The sequence below is a fragment of the Ursus arctos genome, unplaced genomic scaffold (genome assembly GCF_023065955.2).
Source record: "Ursus arctos isolate Adak ecotype North America unplaced genomic scaffold, UrsArc2.0 scaffold_29, whole genome shotgun sequence".
Classification (NCBI taxonomy): Eukaryota; Metazoa; Chordata; class Mammalia; order Carnivora; family Ursidae; genus Ursus; species Ursus arctos.
In genome coordinates this window covers 4,283,761-4,306,044 of record NW_026622974.1, presented here as the reverse complement: position 1 = coordinate 4,306,044, position 22,284 = coordinate 4,283,761, and the positions used below count along the sequence as shown (strand labels likewise).

Here is a 22,284-nt window from a genome sequence, read left to right as displayed (position 1 = left end):
TCGCCGACTTTTGAATATGAATCTATTTCCAAGAAAGTTTAAATCCTGCAAACTATTCTCTGCATTAAGGGATTTAAGTTCATAGGGCTCTCTGGAGGAATGGTTGATTCTAGGTCTGAGGCAAGGTAATCGGAAGACATGTGCACAGTATCTCAGGCCACAAAGCGCTCAAAGCAGATGGGGCCGCGTCAAAGGTATAGAAGCCAGCTTAAGCAGGCCTCCACTGACGACATTTGGGACACTGTAGGCATTAAAATGAATAATGAAGCAGCAGACTGCAACATTAACTACAAAATGAAGACATGATCTTTTAGAGATCTAAAATATCTTAGTGTCACTGGCTTAGCCTCAAATGACTTTGGGCAGAGGAAGAGGGAGAGTTAGCTGGGGATGTGTGGAATAAGCACAGCCATGAGTTGGTAAGCACTGAAGGTGACACCCCCAAAAAGAGAGAGAGGGAAAGTCAGAGGGAGAAGAAGAAAAAGCTCTTCTTAACGGAACAGTCCCAGCCAAAAACTCTAGATAGGATCATAGAGTTAGGAAATTATTTTGCAACCACCAATGTAATATTCAGGTGAGGCTCCCTGATGGAGTCTCAAATCACCGGTGAGAGATGGGGAAACAGGACAGTCACATGGTCCCAAAGCACCATCTTAGAGGTCATTTCCACTTTACAAAGGGGAAAAGGTACCTCTGAGAACCTGGAGGAGAAACCTGGTAGAAGCCACCTGCACCAAGCGACCACACCCAGAAGCACCAACGACAGGCCCAGCCAGCACTTTGTGTCTGCCGCAACTGTTCAGCTTGCCTCTGCTCGCGAAGACACAATCAGACGACTCCACACTGAGGCCACTCTACAGGACAAATGACCTGGGCTGCTCTAGACCAGAGATGTGACAACAGGTGAAAGCAGTGCTCTTTGACTGGATTCTGGAGTGAAACATTGTTGTAAAGGCCATTACTGGGTCAATCAGAAGACATCTGATACAACTTTACTGTATTAATATTAATTTTTTGGGGTGTGATAGTGATATTGTGGATGTATTGAAGAAGATCCTTGTTCTTATGAGATGGCTCGCGAAGTGTTTAGGGCTAAGGGGTCATGACATTGGTAACTTACTTTCGAGATGGTTCAGAGAAAAAAGGTGTGTGTGTGTGTGTGTGTGTGTGTGTGTGTGTGTGTGTAGAGACAGAGAGAGGGACAGAAAAGAGACACACAGTTTAAGCCAATGTTGCAAAAAAACAATGGTAAATCTAGATGAATGGGTTCACTGTACTCTTCCAATTTTTCTATGGTTTGGGAAGTTTTCACACTACAAAAAATGGGGTGAGGACTTATATTCACTCTGTAAGAAGCTGACTACATTGGTTGCCTGCAGAGAACTGGGTGGCTGGGGGATAGAAGGAGGGAAATTTTCACTATTATATATACCTTTCTGTACCTTTTGAATTTTGAACCAAATAAATGTATTTTCTATATTGAAACCAAAATTTATATTTAGAAACTTATTTCTCACTAGATTTAACCCCTTTACCTTGCCTCAGGATCAAAACTTGCTGTGTTAAATTTTCCCAAATAGACAAACATGGAAAGTCCCTGTGACTGTGTTTTTGTTTATTATGGCATTCTATAAAGTAATTTGTACAGAAATTTTACACAAAAATTATAAAGTAAAATAGAGTCGCTATAAGTGTTTCTGGATGTCCCGAGGCTTTAAATGTTAGATAACACCTCAGTACTACTTTTCTAACTCATGCTGCCCCCAAGGCTGTATCCTCCTTATTCCAATACACCTGACACCTTAATTGTTCCAGAAAACCTACAACAGTAACACACTTGACATAATACAAATGACCCAGTTCCCAATTCCCTCTGGCATTAAAAGTCACAAAAAATTACGTAGGAGCTGCCAGTAGAGGCTTCTTATTACCTTTGGATATTGAAACTTTTGGGAGTCAGATTTTTCTCCTTCATCAAGCCATTACTTATATACAGAAAATAAACAAGAGAAAAAGATCATGCTGTGGCTGATTATATATAATTAATTATAACAACAAACATAAAGCAGATCAACAGATGCTGATATAAAATGATCCTCAATTTATGTAGTTACGTAAAAACATCGGCAGTGCACTGCAGACGTAAGTAGGGCTATGTGATATTCGTTACTGTGTACGCAGAGGACATCTCTGGGAGAATATGAAGAACCGAGAAACGGTGGCGGCCTCTGGGAGGAAAACGTGGGCACTGGCAGGAAGACTTATTTTTCACCGTAAACTATGCTGGAACTGTTTTAAGTTTTTACCAACTGCATGTTTTACTTATTTTTAAAAAATACGTAAACATGTTTTGATAAACGCTGTCCAGGTATCATCCCTTCTATGTGGGACAAATTTTCAAAACTAGAAGAAAATGAGAATAATCTAATTATACTATCCAGAGAACTGCTATTAATGTTATATTGCATTTCTATTTATGTTATATTGCATTTCTTTCTAATGAAATTTCTGGGTGTTTTTTAAGCAAAAACGTTTTCTGTTTTCTAATTCAACATACTGTCTCTCTCTATCATTTTTCTAAAGTGAAAACAAATTGTTTATTAAACATACATTTTTTTAAAAAAAGTAGTCTCCATACCAACCATGGAGCCCGATGCGGGGCTTGAACTCTCAACCACCAAGATCAAGACTTGAGCTGAGACCAAGAGTCAGTCGCTCAGGGGGCGCCTAGGTGGCGCAGTCGTTAAGCGTCTGCCTTCGGCTCAGGGTGTGATCCTGGAGTTCTGGGATGGAGCCCCACATCGGGCTCCTCTGCTAGGAGCCTGCTTCTTCCTCTCCCACTCCCCCTGCTTGTGTTCCCTCTCTCGCTGGCTGTCTCTATCTCTGTCGAATAAATAAATAAAATCTTTAAAAAAAAAAAAAAGAGTCAGTCGCTCAACTGACTGAGCTACCCAGGCACCCCTACATTTATTTTTTTAAGTAAGCTCTATGCTTCAACCCACGACCTGAGTTAAAGAGTCCTATGCTCTACTGACTGAGCCACTCAGGCACCCCTCTTCATTAAACATTTAAAAGCACATTTTAAATATTTCAAATTTAAATGTACATTTAAAATATTTTGTAAGCCTTTCCCCAAATCTTTAAGTTATTTTTTTAAAGATTTATTTATTTATTTTAGAGAGAGAGAGCACAAGCAGGAGGGGCAGGGAGAGGGAGAGAGGATCCCAAGCAGACTCTGCACTGAATGCGGAGCCCAACGTGGGGCTCGATCTCACGACCCTGAGGTCACTACCCAGCCACAACCAAGAGCTGGAGGCTCAACTGACCAAGTTATTTTTTGAAAATATTTTATTTTATTTAATTTATTATTTATTTACTTACTTTCATATACAAAGATTTTATTTATTCCATGCCCAGTGTGGAGCCCAACAGGGGGCTTGAATTCACGACCTTGAGATTAAGACCTGAGCTGAGATTGAGTTGGACACTTCACCAACTGAGTCATCCAGGTGACCCAAGATTTTATTTTTTTTAAAAAGTAATTTCTGTGCCCAATGTGGGGCTTGAACCTACAACCCCAAGATCAAGGGTCCCACACTCCACTGACTAAGATAGCCAGGCACCCTTTGAAAACATTTTTTTTCCCCAAAAAACATTTTAAATAGCTGCATACCATTCATCACAGCTGATGATTCTATTATTAGACATTTGGGCTTTTATTTTTTTAATTTATATTATGTTTTTTTAATTTTTAAAAATGTTTAATATATGTATTTGTCAGAGAGAGAAAGAGGGAGAGCACAAGCAGAGGGAGCAGCAGGCAGAGGGAGAAGCAGATTCCCTGCTGAGCAAGGAGCCTGATGTGGGGCTTGATCCCAGGACCCAGAGATCATGACCTGAGCCGAAGGCAGACGCTAAACCAACGGAGCCACCCAGGCGCCCCTAAAAGTTTTTTAGAAAACTTTTTAGGAACCAAAGTGTAGAAGAGTATCTACAGCACCCTATACTTTGAATAAGAAAACAAGGGAAGTAAGAAACCATACATGCGTCTGCTCATGTGTGTGAAAATAAACATAGGATAATGCAACTAGAGATGAATGAGATCGGTGACGACAGAGGCGGCTGAGAACTGGCAGGGAAAGATGGAAGGGTGGGAGAAGGGTAGAGTGAGGTGCTCCAGGTACACTTTCTGCAGAGCCCTGGCTTTTGGAACCATGCTAATGGGTCACACTTTCAAAAGAAATTAAATAGGCAAAATCAACAAGCATAGTGGGGAAAGACGCCTACAATGAAATATGAACAGAAGCAACTAAGCAGAACTACATTTCAAATGAATAGCATAACTACACCAAGGGGGGGAGTACTAAGACGAGTAACTGTCAAATGCAGTACTTTGAAAGATTTATTTATTTAGGGACGCCTGGGTTGTTCAGCAGGTTAAGTGCCTGCCTTCGGCTCAGGTCATGATCCCAGGGTCCTGGGATCGAGTCCCGCGTTGGGCTCCCTGCTCAGCGGGGAGTCTGCTTCTCCCTCTGCCTGCCGCTCACCCTGCTTGTGCTCTCTCTGACAAATAAATAAAATCTTTAAAAAAAAAAAGAGATTTATTTATTTATTTTAGAGAGAGAGCGAGCACACATGCACGGGGCAGGGAGGGGCAGATGGAGAGGGAGAGAGACACTTAAGCAGACTCCCTGCTCACCGCAGAGCCCAATGTGGAGCTCGATCTCATGGCCTGAGATCACGACCTGAGGTGAAACCAAGAGTCGGATGCTTAACCGACTGAGCCACTGCGGTGCCCCATGAACACAGTATTTTGATGATATACCTTTAGGCTAAAGACAGAACTGCAAACTGGTGCTGATGTCTCATCAGTAGGTTTGTTTTTCATAGTGGTATGGATGAGCAATTCTGAAACTATTTTCTGTGTATTCTGGGATTGAGCAAATAAGTAAATATATTGTGGAGTTGCTTTCTCACGGTTAGAAAAGAGGAAACATGGAAGATGTTTGGAAATGGAAAAGAAGGAGTCTTGAATAATGAACCCAGTGGTCCTGGATTAGAATTCGAAGTATCAATATGAACTCTTTTTTTTCTCTTTCTTTCTTTCTTTCTTTCTTTCTTTCTTTCTTTCTTTCTTTCTTTCTTTCTTCCCTTTCCTTTTCTTTTCTTTTCTTTTCTTTCCTTTTCTTCTTTTCTTTTTCTTCCTTCCTTCCTTCCTTCCTTCCTTCCTTCCTTCCTTCCTCTCTCTCTCTCTTTCCTCTCTCTCTCCTTCCTTCCTTCCTTCCTTCCTTCCTTCCTTCCTTCCTTCCTTCCTTTCTTTCTTCCTTTCTTCCTTTTATTTATTTATTTACAGGGGGAAGGGGCAGAGGGAGAGAGAGAGAGAGAATCTTTGGCACACTCCGTGCCCAGCGCGGATCCCAACATGGGGCTCCATCTCACTACCCTGAGATCATGACCTGAGCCAAAACCGAGAGTGGGATACTTAACCAACTGAGCCACCCAGGCGCCCCTGAACTCACTGTTTTTAATATGGACTGATCTATAAATAGCTACAGATGTTGGGTGTGTATAAAGATATGTAGGCCAGTTGCAATGAACATGCAGTGCTCAGATCTTGGTTTTTAAAAACTGTTCTCCACTAGAAGGAATAAATCTCCTTAAAGAAATGGCTGATTCCAGGGCAGAGGCGGGAAAGTAAAAAATGAACATGGAACATCTTGTTTTGCCAGAAATTAAAGAAAGTGCTCAAGGCATGATGGAAACGTGTCAGAAGGACCAGTAGCCAATTTGGAGGGGTGCCCAATGGCCATCAAAGGCACGAGCATCAAGATAAGTGACTACAACAATTTATAACTGACTGAATAAAATAAGAATTTATGAGGGGGCACCTGGGTGACTCAGTCGGTTACGTGTCTGCCTTTGGCTCAGGTCATGATCTCAGAGTCCCGGGATCGAGGCCCGCACTGGGGCTTCCTGCTCAGCGGAAGTCTGCTTCTCCCTCTCCCTTTGCCCCCTCCCCCTGCTTGTGCTCTCCCTCAAATAACTAACCAAATAAATAAAATCTTAAAAAAAAAAAAAAAAGAATCTGTGAGTCCATACTGATATAGACAAACACATAAGTAAAAGGGGAAAAGGAAAACTTTCTTAGAGTAATAATGCCAACAATTAATGTAGAACAACTGACGGAATTAGACCATCTCTATTTGGTGGCCATCACAGTAATAGCTGATTCCGCAATAACGGATTCGGTCAGGATTTATCAATGGAAGCTTAACATAGCGTGTGCAAGTTTGAGCAGCTGGATACCTAAACAGAGTCAACGTATCCCCTAGAAGAAACTTATTAAGAAGCATCAGATACCATCTCAAGCAAGTGTTCAAAGTTTACGCCACCAGTAATGGGACAAGTCCGTATTGTGAGGACATGCCACTTCTGATGTAAACATATACGTCAATAATATCAAAAATGTATGACCTGAATCTAATCATGAGGAAACAGCACAGAAACCTGGATCGAGGGACATTCTACAAAATAACTGGTTTGTACTGTTCGAAAATATTAAGGTCATAAAAGACAAAGAAAGATGGAGAACCTGTTCCAGATTCAAAGACATGACGACAAAATTAGACAGTGATCCTGGAGCATAAACACAAAACAATGTAATTTTTTTCCCTTCTTGCCGTAAGGACTGTTCTTGGGAAAACGGACTAAATTTGGATAAGGTCTGTAGATAAGGTGATAATATTGTAATCATGCTAATTTCTTGATTTTGATAACTGTATAATCTATGGTTATATGGAAGAATGTCTCCATTTTTAGAAAATACACACCGAAGTCCTGTCTCCGTTTTTAGGAAATACATACTGAAGTCCAAAATATTTAGGGGTAAAGAGGCATTCTGCCTGCAATTTACTCTCAAAATTGTGTGTGTGTGTGTGTGTGTGTGTGTGTGTGTGTGTGTGTGAGAGATAGAGAGTGAGTTCAGGGGGAGAGGAAGAGAAGGATAAAACGAATGGTAGTAAAACATTAACATTTGGGGAATCTTGGTGAAGGGTATATGAAATTCCTTATACTATTCTTGCAACTTTAACTTTCCTAGAAGTCTGGCATTATTTCGTAACACACACACAATACACCTTTGACACTGAAAGTAATGCATTGGATATCCTTGATCATAAATAATCTTTGTTTCCTTAGGATATACTGATGTACTTGGCACAGAGAGGTTTTTGAATACTTGTAAATGTGGAGGAGCAAGGCAGTGGAAAAGGAGGACAAAGGAAGGTCAACCACAGGGGTGAAGGCAGGGTGTGGAGCTGGAACGATGGGCCGTGCTCAGGAGGAATAGGAAGCAGAAGCTAGAGGAGTTCAAGGATCGGCGGGCAGATGGGGGCAGGGCAGTGGGAACGAAAGCTGATGACATTTGAGATGCTTTTCAGAAACATAATCCTTCTGTGGGTTTACCAGTTGCCCATGGTAATTTGGGATTCTTCCCTCTATATGCATCCCTCTGGCGCAGGCCAGTTACCCACTGATGAGTCACACTGAGTCCCTGGGCCTTTCCCGTTGGCACCTAAGAAGCAGCCCCAAGTTCTTGGCCCAGCCCACAGTTATATGACCTAGTGGCTTACTCCATGATGTAAGTACATAATCTACACTAAGCTTTCATTTTAAATGCCCATAATACATTTCCTCAAGTATATGTATCAGTGGGCTCTCATTGAGTATTTGCTATTTGCTGTTAGGGACTCCACTAAGCGCTTTATTTGGATTACCTCATTTAATCGCCCCAATTACCCCATGGAATGGTACTAGTATATGTCTATTTCACTGATGAGGAAAACTAGGTCTAGTGAGGTAAGTTAAGACTTGCTCTATGTCATAAAGCTTAGAGTCAAATCCGAGTCTGACTCGAGTCCCCACTCCAAAACACAATGCTAGGATAGATAAAGCATTTTAATTAGGAAGAGTAAAGGTAACCAATCATAGGGTGAAAACTGGAAGTTAATAAACTGGGAGCCTAGAATGAAAACGATATTCTGTGAAATACACATTCCATTTGTTCTGCTCCGTAATCCTCCAAACACGCGCGTGATAAAGCAAACATACCTGACAGAAGAACTGCTGCTGGCTTCCTGATCCAGGTGTGTTACTGAAGGTGCTGGTAGATTTGGAAGAAGAAACTGGAAGACGATGAGACACACTGACCGGTACTGGAGTCCTGTTTGGCTGGGTCAGCTGATCTCCCGTAAAGTTTGATCCTGATGTGCCCGACTGAACCACAGACCCAAGACTGGGATGGGCAGTGCTGGAGGAGCTGACAACAGGGAACCGACTAGGTCCTGCCATGCTGGTCACCGAGGGCATGGGGGTGAAGCCAGGTCTTCCTTGGGAGACGCTGCTCTGCCCGGGGGACAGGTGTAACACGGTTGGCGACGCCTGCTGCAAGGGCATCTGTCCACCGACGATCTGAGGAGAGGCGTGATTGACTATCACTGGGCTTCCAGAGGCGGCAAACGTCTGCCCAGACACTAACTGGACGGCGGCATTCTGGTTGGTCAGCATCTGCCCAGAATACGGTTGGTTGGTCCTGAGCATGTTGGAAGAGTTTCTGTTCAACATGACATGCTCTGAGGCCACTTGGCCGGAGATGAGCTGAGAAGGTTGAGTCTGAAGCAGTTGCCCATTTATGGTCTGGACGTGGTGTACCGAGTTGGAACTGACGGAAAGGCTTGTGGGTATGAGGAACTGACTTTGGGGTGTATGAGGCTGGCCCATGGGAGAATGAATAACGATACTACCCCCGGCACTGCTCACTGCCTGTGAGGTGACTGGTTTTCTTGTGTTCTGTTGGTTTACAATGTTCACAGACATGTGCGGACCAACTACGGAGCCCTGGGGTGAGCTGGCAGAGGCAAAAGAGATCCCTTGTTGAACGTGGTGCTGCTGTATTCCCAAATTGTTTACATTGTACGTATTCTGCTGACCCATCTGGATAGGCTTTGGCTGGATATTAATTGGGACTTTATTTGAATTAGGCGCAAGACCCCTCTGAATGATGATGTTATGCACGGGCAAAGATGTCTGAAAGTTTGTGCTGTTAAACGGAACGGTGACAGGCTGTGCCACCGGGCTGGAACCGGAGTTCCCAAACAACGAGTTGCCGTTAGGAGTCTGTCTATGGACCAGGAGCCCTCCACTCACATTTGAGGGGGCTTGCTGCCCGCTGCCCTTCAGTATGATTTGGGATCCATCTAGGTTATTAATAGTCATCATGGAAGGTTGATTACCAAATGACCCAATTAGCTGTATTTGACCAGAGCCGCTAATCTGACTGCTGTTAGACAGATGCTGGCTGGGAACACTGATCCCCACGTGTTGCATAAAGCCATGTTGCACACCCACCGTATTGCTTGCAAACGATGCTCCCACAGGCACGTGAGTCACCCCTATAGGCTGCAACGTCTGACCTGAGTAATTTGAAACATTAGAAGCCTGAGTAAAGGATGCTGATGAAGAAGGATGAAGCTGAGCTTGTGCGAACTGCTGGCTTGACCCTACGCTGGCGTCCAAATATGCCTCTTCGGCCAACGTCTGTTCAGTGATATTGGCCTCCTGCAAGGATTTCTGAAGAATGTCGAAAGGTTGGTCCTCACTGAGATCAGGAAGAGGAGAAGACTCAAGTTCATCTTCCAGAAACTGAAGGCTACTTGAGAGTGGCAGTCCATCACTGGGCCCTTCTCCAAGCTGGTTGCTTACAGCTTTGAGGGATGACTTAGGATCAGCATTCTACAACAATAAGCAGTGTGTTACCTGGCATAGCGAACCTTCGAAAGAGATTCTTAAAAACAAACAAGCGATAAAACCAAAAACCAAGCAAACAAACAATAATAGTAAAAAGCACCTCCCTTTTGAATAGGATAAAGCCTAACAGTCTGCTTTTCAGGCACGACTCTCCAAAGTGCTCCGCTTATTCTGCTATTTCTATTTCCTCAGTAATGTCTGACATTGCTTCTGTTAAGTGTACGCATTCATTGCTCTGGTAAAATATTTTATTGAAAATACATAAATAGCAGGAACATACTGATGACTACCTGGAGTTTAGCTTCATTTTTTGAGATACTGGCACACATTTGATTTTTCAGAACTGCCCCCAGTCCAGGGCTTGAGTGGGACTCAGCCCAGGGTGCGTGTGTATCCAGGAGATGGCCATGGCTGGTCCTCTGTACGATGGGAGTCCGAGTGAGTTTTGGGCGTTCTGGGTATTGTTCTGTTAGAGGTCTAGAAGGTAGCCCAGAGTTAGCCCTCTCTTTCGAGGCTTCTCAGACCCCCACCCCTAGTTCTAACCCCTAACACCCCAGGCAAGACTAGTCGAGACAAAAACAAGCTTCCCACATAAAATGAGTGAATGGTCGTTTGATTTCTTAGAAGGAATCAGCCTATCATGACGCTTTCAAAACTACTTCAGTGTTCTATTCAAAAATAAAAGTCCATCAATAGTTTATTTATCAAGCACCCACTTCTGTGTGAGTTTCTGTCCTTAAAGGAGCCCTTAGGAATGGGCATTCCAACTAGGGACAACACAGGCATATGAAGAGAACTGAACGTGATAAATAAGATACACTCCACCGTCCAGCTGGTTTTGGGGGGACAGGTCAAGATTATAAAAGGAAATATATGGAATCAACAGCTATTTAAGATAAGGTGGAGGTGATATGAATGTACTTCACACTACTGGACTGTATGCTTAAAATGGTGATGATCTGGTGTATTTCGTAAATGTTTAAACACAATTGAAAATTTAAAAAAAGAAGAGAAAAAAATCAAAAACAGGTCAGTGAAGAATAAGAGTTCCAACTTGTAAAACTGTAGAGATTCTGAGCTCTTGGCAAATAAGGTGTTGGGGGCCAGATGATGGGAAGAACTTGGTAGAAAAGCCAAGACTAGTTCATTTGACCCTCAATCAACCATCAGTTGAAGTGGGACCAACGTGGCAGGACTTAAACAGTCATTTGAAAGGGTGTGGGGAAAGCAACTGAAAGCAAGGTGGTGTGTTTTTGTTTTTGTTTTTTGTTTTTTGTTTTACAGTTCAGTACCTAGACAACCATGGGCATCTCCACAGTGGTCATACACAGTTTAGTGTTTTTATAACATGCAAACTAACAGACCATAAGTTTGATCAGCCATGTTTTTCAGAGCTTTAAAAATATTTCTACTATACCTGACATGATGTAATAAAAATACCCAATACATACATACTGAATGAAGCAGTCTGAAAAGTTAGAATTAATACTCACATGGAAGGGGAAGGGTTGGTAAATAAAAATCATTAACGTTGAGGGACAGGCTAAATATCTACTTTATGGGCTTAATGGTACCACATGAAGTTATTATTCAGAATGAATTTCAGAAATGCTCCTGGTTCACAAGCCTTATAGGAGATCGGTGTTGTGACTTTAAAGCCTCCCCTAGCATGTGGAGGTGTCTCGCATGATACGATCCGACCTACCTTACACACACTCAAGTACTTGAAAGAACTGTGCACTCCCAAGGACCTTCCGAATACTACTCTGTGTTATAGATGAAGAAAATTAAGGCCCTTCTGGTAAGTTAACATTTATTGAGCACTGCACCAAGTGGTTTCCACGGACTAGTCAATTAATGTTAACCAACCTAGGAGGTAGTTCTATTATTCTCCTGGTTTCTGAACCTTACAGAGACGGAGTGATAGATCCAAGGTTACATGGCTAGTAAGCGGTAGAGTGAAGACTCAAACCTGGGCAGTCTGACTCTGGGCTACCGTCTGCGATAGAAGAAGGCACTTGAAAAGATGAAAGGAACACAGGCTTAGCCACAGGTATCCGCATGTAGTCTGCAAGCAGGACTTCCCTATCCCCCAGAGGTCAGGTTTCTTGTCTAGATGCTCCTAGAGCTTGAGAATATGGGATCAAGAGTGGGCCACCCGAGGGCGAATCCTAGCTCTGCAACCCCCGGCTGCAGACTTGTGAGTGGCTACTACCCTCTCTGTGCTCTAGCTCCTTCAGGTGCAAATGCAGATCGTAACAGAACCCACTCCACGGGGTTACCGGCGGATCGATGTGGTTAACCACGCTAACGTGATCAGATGATTAGTATGATTAGTAAGTGACTACAATTAATAATTTAGTTAAAGCTTTGTGAAAGGTCTAAAACTTTCTAATGTGACTTTCTTAGGTTATCACATTTTGGAGTCAAATGGCAAAGGAAATCTCATATATAGCTTATCGGAATCGACGAAGTGAAAGGAGACAATGCCAACATCATTCAGCAGATCCTCCCTCCGTGTCAATTACAGAAGACAAGGCAGTAACTCTCATCAAGATCCAAAGGCAATGAAAGCCTCGATTCACAAGCCACCAATGAGACACAAACACTTTATCGCTAGATTCCGTTTCCAATACTCACACTGGAGTTGGCGAAAATCGAATTTGAATTGGCTGCAGAATATCCTGCATTAGTCAAGTCATCATTGCTCTGCAAAGGTACAAATTCGATAAGGTGAGATTACTTTAACTGTAAAGAAGAGACAAAATTTATATCTGTGATGTTCTAAGTATGACTTACAGATTTATTACTAGGTCCATGTAGAAAATAGTTCAATGCTTGTGGGTCTCTGGAAAACAGCAACAAAGAAAGGAAAGCAGCAAATAAATACGTGACCTATATTTGGGATTCATTTTCACTAGGGTAAGAAGAAAATGACGTATTAGCTTGAATAAAATTCTCTCCCTATTTTTAAACAATTTTATTAATAGGGTTTTTTGTTGTTGTTGTTTTATTACTGATTTCTTCATGATGTTCCATTTCCTATTATCACTCATGTCTGCCTCCTGGGATTTGTTAGAAGGTAAATTTAATATATTATGAATCCTATCCTATCCAAATATTTTTGTCTCTTTATTTGCTAATCCATATTCTTGTTGATTTTCATTTTAAAAACCCACCTTTTTTTTTTTTTTAATTAAAAAAAATCTCTACTGCCAACATGGGGCTTGAACTCATGACCCCGAGATCAAGAGTCACATGCTCCACCGACTGAGCCAGCCGGCACCCCAAAAACCTATCCAGTTTTTCATATGCTTATTAGGTTGTTTTAGTACAGCAAACCTCACACGTTTGATTTACCCTGATTTTGGAATGAGCATCTTACCCGATAAGATCAAGGAGACACGAGTCATCATCATCATCCATGACAACTATAAGAACAGGAATAAAGAAAGTGCTGGTTAGCAAAGCAGATGAAAGCCAGGAGCATCGATACATCAAAATACACTCTTTACTTTCCTAGCAAGTAACTGTGTGATTCATGTATGTTTTTTTCTCTAACTGCTTGTTTTTAATGGGATTTTTAAAATTTTGTGGTCATTCGGGAGACTAAATATTCACTTTAAATTGTTTTTATTGAACGCAAACCCTTAACTTACAAGTCAAAAAGGAATCTAGATAAATCCAAGGTAGCTGGCAGCCCACACAGACTCCCCAAAGGGACTGTAAACCAGGAACAGCAACTTCCTCAAAATGTATCATGAAAAAGGGGAGAAGTAATATTTTTGTTTTAGAAAAAAAAATCTCATGTATTCAGAGGCCTGTTGCGTTTTATGACTGACTGTTTCCAAACACGGCGAGCAATCTAGATTTCTTGCCATATTCTGGCTCTCTTTACAAAAACAGAAAAGCCGGTTCTCCCTACATTTTGAGACAGAGGAGACACCATAGCCCCAAGCAGGATTGCCCCACGCTCGGCCCGAGGTCCCAGGCTCCTCCCCGGGGCAGCAGCACGGCCAACTGTTTGACTCCAGACAATCTATACCCCATCGCTAGAATCTTTAAAGCAGAAAATCTTCAACCCCCAACAGCCCCCAGCGCCGAACCCCACGCTCCCGCTCTCCCCAGCCACCGACAGCACCGAGCTCGGCCAGCGGCCAGCGCGATTACTGTGCTCTGGCTGAAACAATAACAGCTGGACGAGTTCCAAGAGCAGTTCTCCCCCTTTCTCCTCCCTCCCCCGAGATCCGGTAAACTTACACTAGCGATCCGACACCTGGCAACACTGCTTCGCACCCATTTCGAGCCATGCGTGGAATAATTTACATCACGGAATGCCGGGGCCAAGAGTTCTGGAGCAGTTGGAAAGGGCAGTTGTGAACGGCAGTTGGACGGAGGAATGAAATCCTGAAGAGATGCCCAGAAGAGGGACACGCCCGAAGCAGGCAGAAGGGATAATTTCTACTCAATGTTTTTTCTTGGTTAAAAGTGTCATCTCTTCTCCAGTTCCCCCAAACTCCCCATCCTATCGGTCACAAGGCCAAACAAGTATAAAACTGGCTCCTGCCATATGGACGGAAACTTGCTTCCTCCAGGAAGGGTCTGGAAGGGGTAAGTATCCCCCCGATGTGAGACCTTCCCGTTGGGCGGGGGCGCGGGTGTGTGTGTGAATTCGTTCAGTTGCTGAATGGCCTGGGGTGATCAGAAGCCATATGAGTGGAACTCTGGTGGAGAGGCGAGATGACCAGTGAGACAGGAGGAAGAAGAGGGGGGAAAGCTGATCCAAGGGTAACCTCCAGGCTAAAACTGTGAAAGGGACAGCAGGCCAGGTGAAATCTGCTTTGAGGACTCAGACGTGGGGTTACAAAGGAACATGCTAGCCCGACCGTACTTCTGAGCAGGGAAAATGTCACAGGAAGGAAAAGCGAGGAAACTATCATCAAACAGATATACAGAAGTCTGTGGGAAGAGCTTCCCTTAAATGCTGACACTTAATATGGCAGAATCGCACCGGCCATAGCCCATTATTGTGCCACGAGCCTGTCTCCCATATATCACGATCACACGAAATAAATGAGGGAATTTCGACATATCATTAAGCCTATAAAGTGATATTATTTCTTTACTTCAACATGACTTTTTAAATGGTGTCCCACTATACCCTTTGTAAATTATTTTTTACAGTGTTTAACAGTTTCTGGAACAAACTATGAAAAATGTAAGTGAAAACTACCAAAACCACCTTTCACAACTATCCCCGCTTCCCTCACTATTTTATACCTGTACAAGCTCCCAGCAGAGGAGACCCCTAAGGGTAACAAACTGAGAAAGGAAGTCAGCATCAGTCACTCTACCAAGGTGTCACCGCCACTGGGACTTTCAGGCAAAGAACATTTGCCAATGTTTGAAGTGACAAGCTACTCTTTGAGTAGCACAAATAAGAGAACAATTTTATAATACTGGATGAAATTAACAGCCATTGTGGACCCTCCCCTATCAAACCGTACGGGCTGCTCAAACAGACCGCTCCCCAGGGATATCTGTCCCAATCAGTGGCATCTGTCCTACCAGACAGGCCTCTGCCTCTAGCCTCCTTTGGTTAGAACTCCATGAGCCTTTATAGTCAGAGGTACCCTGAGAATTCTACTTTTTAAAGGGCCACACTCTTTTCTGACTTTAAACAGTTTCAAATTAAAAGAGATGAATCCTATCCCCATGTCTCCAGCTCTATGTACGGCCAAAACACAGTCATCCTCCGCCTAATCCAGCAGTTCTTTCCCCCAGGAGGACACACGGCCCGCCAAAGTTGTAAATTTACCAAAGGAGGGGTGCAAGAACTGACAATAACTCGGAAGTGGGAAGACAACCTGAGCATCAGAAACTAACCACTTCAAAAGTGAAGAGTTCGGTTCTCTTTGGAAAGGTTCTCCCTTTCCTTTCTGAGACTCTTTCCTCCTTAAAGTAACAACCCTGGAATCACTAAGTGGGCCTCTGGCCACAAGTGAAATTGATAACGTGGAAAGAGGAGTCCCCCTCTTAGGGAAAACCCCTAGATCAATGGTTAAAAACTACTTGGCTCAACACACGTGAGCAAGACACATTCCCCTCCATGACAGCAGCTTATGACAGTAGGATTTGTCACAGAGAGAAGGAGACTGTAGTTCTTACAGAATCCTGGCAGGCATCCCAAGAGGTCAGAAATCACTACCCCAGACACCTGATTACCACTTCTTTTTTTTTTTTTTTTAAAGTAGGCTCCATGCCCAGGGTGGAGCCCAACATGGAGCTTGAACTCATGACCCTGAGATCAAGACTTAAGCAGAGATCAAGAGTTGGACGTTTAACTGATTGAGTCACCCTGGTGCCCTCTGATTACCAATCTTAAAAAATTAAAGCTACTATTAAAATTGTCCTTATCTGAGTCAACACTTTGAATAACAGCTTTTAATCAAGAGGACACAGTATAAAAGTGACATTTTAAAACAGTGGGGGAAAGATGTTAGCTGTATGGAGAGAAGATGGTGGATCCATACTTTATATCTTACACAAAAATAAATTCTAGATGGATCAAACAGTTAAATGGGGGTAGCGAGGGGAGGAGAACCTTCAAATACTAGCATAACACACGGGATAAATTTTTAAAAGAAGTTTAATCTCTACACCCAACATGGGGCTCAAACTCACAACCCTGAGATCAAGAGTCACACACTCCTCCAACTGAGCCAGCCAGGCGCCCTGAGGTATTGTTTTTTATAACCGTTTTTAAAAAAATTATTTATGTATTTATTTCTTTGAGAGCGAGCAAGCGAGAGTGAGAGAGCACAAGCAGGGGGAGCAGCAGTCACAGGAAGAGGGAGAAGCAGGCTCTCTGCTGAGCAGGGAGTCTGATGCGGGGCTCGATCCCAGGACCCCAGGATCATGACCTGAGTCGAAGGCAGATGCTTAAATGACTGAGCCACCCAGGTGCCCCTGTTTTTTAATAATCTTGGAGTATGGAAAGTCTTTCACAAGATACAGAAGTATAAAACATTGACAAATTTGATGACGTAAAATTTTTAAATTCTGCATGATAAAGGAAAAAAAAAACTGTAAACAAAGTCAAAGACTAAAAAAACTCCAAAAAACCTAAGTGAGAAAAATACTCCCAATTCATATCACAGAGAGTTTTTCTCCCTAATACATAAAGAGCTCCTATAACCAAGAAAAATAGTGACGCTGCAGAAAATCAATGGGTATGAACATTATCATCATCCCAAAAAAGGATAAGTTCCTTAAATGAACATAATGATAAGTTCATTAAAAAAGGAAAGTAGCCCTTAAACATATAAAAATAATCAATCTCAGTTTGAATAAGAGAAATATAAATTAAAATTTCAGTGAGATACTATTACTTATCAGACTGGCAAAGATAAAAAGGTTCGGTGAAGGACTATGCTGACTGGTAAGTGGGGAAATGGGAACTTTTATGCCTTGCTAGTGAGAGTGTAAACTCCATAACCTCCGGGGAGGACAATTTAGTAGTATCTTTCAAAATTTTAGGTGCCCAAACCCTCTACTTAGCAAATTATTTCCAGGTATTTGTCCTACAGATATTCTTGCACATGTATGAAAGTCTATGTGTATGAGAATATCCAGTGCAGCATTCCTGCTTTTAATAAAAGACTGTAAAAAACCTAGATGTCACGGGCACGGGGTTTCTTTTTTGGGATGATGAAAATGTTCTGGAATTAAATCATTGAACTGTACACTTTAAAAGGGTGAATTTTATGGTATATAAATTATAACTTGATTTAAAATATTAAAAAAAAAAAACCCTAGATGTCCTTGATGAGAGAATTGTTCAATCAGTTTGGTTTACCCACATAGTGGAATACTACACAGCCGTTAAAATCAATGGGGAAGCGTTATACAAACTGACTAGGACAGACACATTGTCAAAGGAAAAAGGTACAGGGGCACCTCGGGGGCTCAGTCAGTCAAGCATCTGCCTTGGCCTCAGGTCATGATCCCAGGGTCCTGGGATGGAGCCCTGCATCGGGCTCCCTGGGGAGCCTGCTTCTCCCTCTCTCTCTGTCCCTCCTTCCCGCTTGTGCTCTCTCTCTCTCAAATAAATAAAAATTCTTAAAAAAATTATAATTTAAAGAAAGGAAAAAGGTACAGAACAGTGTGTACATTACAGTATGTTCAAACTTTTCTCTACCTTCTTGAACTTAAGAAAAATAGTGATAAATATTTAATGTCCTTCTCCGCTAATTCTATCATTTTTATCATGTCTGGGTCTGTTTCTATTGATTGATTTTTTTTTTTTTTGGTCTTCATTATTGGTGGTATTTTCCTGCTGCTTTACATACCCGAGAAATTTTTATTGGATGCCAGACATTGTTAATTTTATGTTATTGAGTACTGGATATTTTTGCATCCCTATAGATATTTTTGAATTTTGTCTAGGACACAATTAACTTACTTACATTTTTTTAAAGATTTATTTATTTATTTTAGAGAAAGAGGGAATGGGGGGAGGGGCAGAGGCAGTGGGAGAGAGAGAAAATCCCAAGCAGATTCCGCACCCCAGTGCCGGCTCGATACCACCACGACCCTGAGATCATGACCTGAGCTGAAAGCAAGAGTTGAATGCTTAACTGACTGAGCCAGGCGCCCCTCAATTAAGTTACTTATAAATCATTTGAGCCTCTTGAGGCTTGCTTTTAAGTTTTGTCAATCTCTAGGACTAATTTTGCCCTATCCCGAGGCAATACTCTTCACCTGATGAGTACTTCACTTGATGTCTCATGAATTACAAGGATTGTTGCACTCTCACGGGTAGGAACACAAACCATTTTCTGCCCTGGATAAATATTGTTTGATAAACATATCAAACTTCTGTAAGGGGTACCTGGGTGGCTCAGTTGGTTGGGTGTCTGCCTTCAGCTCGGGTTGTGGTCTCGGGGTCCTGGGGTCGAGCCCCACGTGGGCCTCCCTGCTCACCACTCATCGGACTGTCTGCTTCTTCCTCTCCCTCTGCCCTCCCCCCCGCCCTCAACCCCACTCATGCCCCCCGCCCCTCTCTCAAATAAATAGGTAAAGTCTAAAAAAACTTCCAACACAGTGACAATAACCTTAGGTTTACTGACTATAGAATCATTAACCATACAAAGTAATGTTTCTCAAACTCGGGTCTGAGAAAATAATCTTGGGTGGTCTGAGTTCCCAAGTTTAAGAAACATTAACAGATTCTAAAGTTATCCAGAAATATACACACTGAAAAACTTCAGGACTCATAGCAATTGTGCTCCGAGTGTTGTTTCCTCTAACCTTTTTGGGTGGTTCTCTCCCAGGACTTGGGTCTCTCCCCCACACCCCACGTACTGACCAGTCATCAGCTGAGGACTCAGGGGTTTTTTCTGTGGGCAGTGCTCTCGTCTCCGGTACTCTGCCACGTGTTTTAGCCACTTTCACCTACCAACTCCATCAGCTCAACCCTGGAAGATGGTCAGACTCCATCTGGCGTCCCATTCCCTATGCTGTGATCTGGCAGCTCTCTCCAGACAGTGTGCTGGGGCAATTATAAATAGGGCTCACCTCATCCATTGCCATTTCTCAGGAGTCCCTGTCCATGCTGCCTGATTTCCCATGTCTCAAAGCCACTGTTTAATACATTTTATCTTATTTTTAACTTTTTTTCATGCAGGAAGGTAAATCCAGTTCCCATCCCTCCATCTTGGCCCTACGGTCATGTTTAAGATTTGAAAAAAATCACTTTAGGAGGTAACAACAGTTTATATGAGTTAGTTGGCATGAATTATGAGATCAGAGTATACTGAAAGGGGGGGTGGGGAGAGGACTGTACAGTTTTATCTATGCCTCCTTTTGTTTTTTACCCCAAAGAACAGCTTAGGGAAGGAGGAAAGCTTCTTCTTTAATTCCAATCTTTAATAAAGTTGGTCAGTGGATGAAAACAATACTCATGACTCATTTAGTAAACATTTAGCACGTCCTATGTGCCAGGTACTGTGTTAAGGCTGGGAACATCAAATGACCGTGACATAAAATGTAACAATAAATGTAAACACACTTAATATTTTTGTAGGACTGTAAAAGCAACGCTGAAAAGTGAATTATTGTGTTTTAGCAAATGATTTTCCAATGAGCGTCATGAGAAAAAGCTATGCCATAAAACAGCCACTTAGCCAGGCTGTTCGTCAACTAAGATAAAAAGTATTCTCACCTTCCTCCTTTTACTCTACTGTAATTGTTAGGGGCTATTAAATTTTATAATCGCAAGACATTGTGAAACCTTCTGGCATGGTTCCTGACTTCACTTTCTTCTGAAAGAGAGACATTCAATAGTTTATTACAATGTAATGTGACAAATGCTAAGAGTTTTTGGCAGGGGTTTCAAGCTTCTTCAGGTGAAGACCTTGGGCTTTTTTTGGGTGAAATAACAGAACACTTTACTAGAAAAAAACCATGACGGTATTTTCACAATTATACCCATTTTGCAATAAGAAGAAGCGGTCAAACTTCACAGATGGGCTCTAAGTTTTTCAGTTATTCTTCAACAAAGAACTTCCTGCATTTTATCACTGGCTTTAGCCTTTTAGCAGCAATGAAGAGAAGGTAGAAAAGACTAAGAAATATTATTAGAAGAAAAACTTGGGAACTGAAAAACTCGTCCATCAGAAAAGATGATCATTACTGTAGGCAATATTTGGCCTTGCTTCAGCTCATGAAATGCAGAATTTGAAGGCCTTAAAGCTGCTTTAACTCCTACTTAGAATAAGGTAGGGCAGAAACCAACCTCACATAATAGCAATCCAGCTAGCTACAAAATGTGCTATGCCATGGGGGGAAGAGTGGCTCACCTCGGGGGGTCAGGGCCAAGTCTGGCAAGGCTTTACAGAGGCGGGGGACATATGGGAGAGAACACTGAATCTGGAAGTCAAACGACTTGTTTTAGATATCTGACAATAACTACTGTGTGACTACCGACAAGCTCCAATCTCTCAGGGCCCATTTTTCCATCCCTAAATGAAAGTTAACAGCCACAGCTATGATTTGTTAAACTTTGTTCCCTGGAGACCTAGGATTCTCTAAGGTGTCCAGGAGCTTTCTTGAAGGCCTAAATGGTGGTGGTGGAGACACTCTGATACACCCACTGCTCCCTTTCATGTGAGTGACTCAATTCTTATTCAACTAGGAGAAAAAAGTTTGAAAACTATTTAACTTATCCAACTTCCAGAATGCAATGGTTTTTTTTTTTTTTATTTTTTTTATTTATTCGACAGAGATAGAGACAGCCAACGAGAGAGGGAGCACAAGCAGGGGGAGTGGGAGAGGAAGAAGCAGGCTCATAGCAGAGGAGCCTGATGTGGGGCTCGATCCCATAACGCCTGGATCACGCCCTGAGCCAAAGGCAGACGCTTAACCGCTATGCCACCCAGGCGCCCCCCAGAATGCAATGGTTTGCTGTGTGTGGTGACAGAACGATCACCAACGGTGGCCAATCTGAAAATGAAAACCCGAGGATCCGTAGATCCTGGGGGGCTCAGTCAGTTAAGCGTCTGCCTTCGGCTCAGGTCATGATCCTGGAGTCCCAGGACCAAGTCCGCATCGGGCTCCCTGCTCGGGGCAGAGGGGGTGCTGCTTATCCCTCTCCTCCCCACTCCTGCTCTCTCTTTCACTATCTCTGTCACTATCTGCCTCTCTCTCTCTCAAATACATAAAAAAAGCTTAAAAAAAATATCAAACTTCTTTAAGATAAATTCCAACACAGTGACGATAACCTTACGTTTACTGACTATAGAATCATTAACCATACAAATGAGTGTTTCTCAAACTGGGGTCTGAGAAAATAATCTCGGGTGGTCTGATTCTAAAATCGGGTGAACAGATTCTAAAATCGTCCAGAAATAAACACACTGAAAAACTTCAGGGCTCATAAAAATTGTGCTAAACATATTTGCTAAAAACTTTTCAAAATCGGGGCGCCTGGGTGGCTCAGTTGGTTAAGTGTCTACCTTTGGCTCAGGTCATGATCTTGGAGTCCCAGGATCAAGTCCCACATTGGGCTCCCCGCTCAGCAGGGGGTCTGCTTCTCCCTCTGACCCTCCCCCCTCTCATGTTCTCTCTTTCATTCTCTCTCTCAAATAAATAAAATCTTTAAAAAATATAAAAAAAAAACACAAAAAAACAAAGAACAACAAAAAACCTCTCAAGATCTTAAGATCCACTAGGAATCAATAGACAGAAGACGTGTGCACACATTGTCTGACTGATGCAAAGATGGTCCTGGGGAAAACCTTTCCAGACCTCTCTTCTACATCTTCCTTCAATCTGAGTTGCCAATTGTGTGGCTGGCTTGGGGGTCCCAGGTCTAAACAAAGGAGGACGTCAAAAGAGAGTGTTGGCGGGGTCCCAAAAGTATTTGCTGAATTTAGATTCAGAGCCCGGGTGGTTCAAGAGGCACCTAACTCTGAGAGT

At 42.6% G+C, this 22,284-nt stretch overlaps 1 protein-coding gene across 5 annotated transcripts in view; it reads right to left on the bottom strand.

Annotated features, from left to right (window-relative positions):
• The window catches only part of BICRAL (BICRA like chromatin remodeling complex associated protein), a 96,764-nt gene that overhangs the window by 22,333 nt on the left and 52,147 nt on the right, over nt 1-22,284 (bottom strand). For 4 of the 5 annotated variants that reach the window (XM_044387220.3, XM_048219702.2, XM_044387221.3 and 1 more), the window contains 4 exons: nt 13,190-13,235; nt 12,604-12,652; nt 12,445-12,513; nt 8,110-9,789 (listed from right to left, as the gene is read on the bottom strand). In XM_044387220.3, coding sequence (XP_044243155.2) covers nt 8,110-9,789; nt 12,445-12,513; nt 12,604-12,652; nt 13,190-13,230 — 1,839 coding nt within the window. In that variant the 5' untranslated portion in view covers nt 13,231-13,235. Of the gene's footprint in view, nt 1-8,109; nt 9,790-12,444; nt 12,514-12,603; nt 12,653-13,189; nt 13,236-14,064; nt 16,316-22,284 lie in introns of those variants that run through there. The other variant, XM_026507433.4, reaches the window with a different exon arrangement.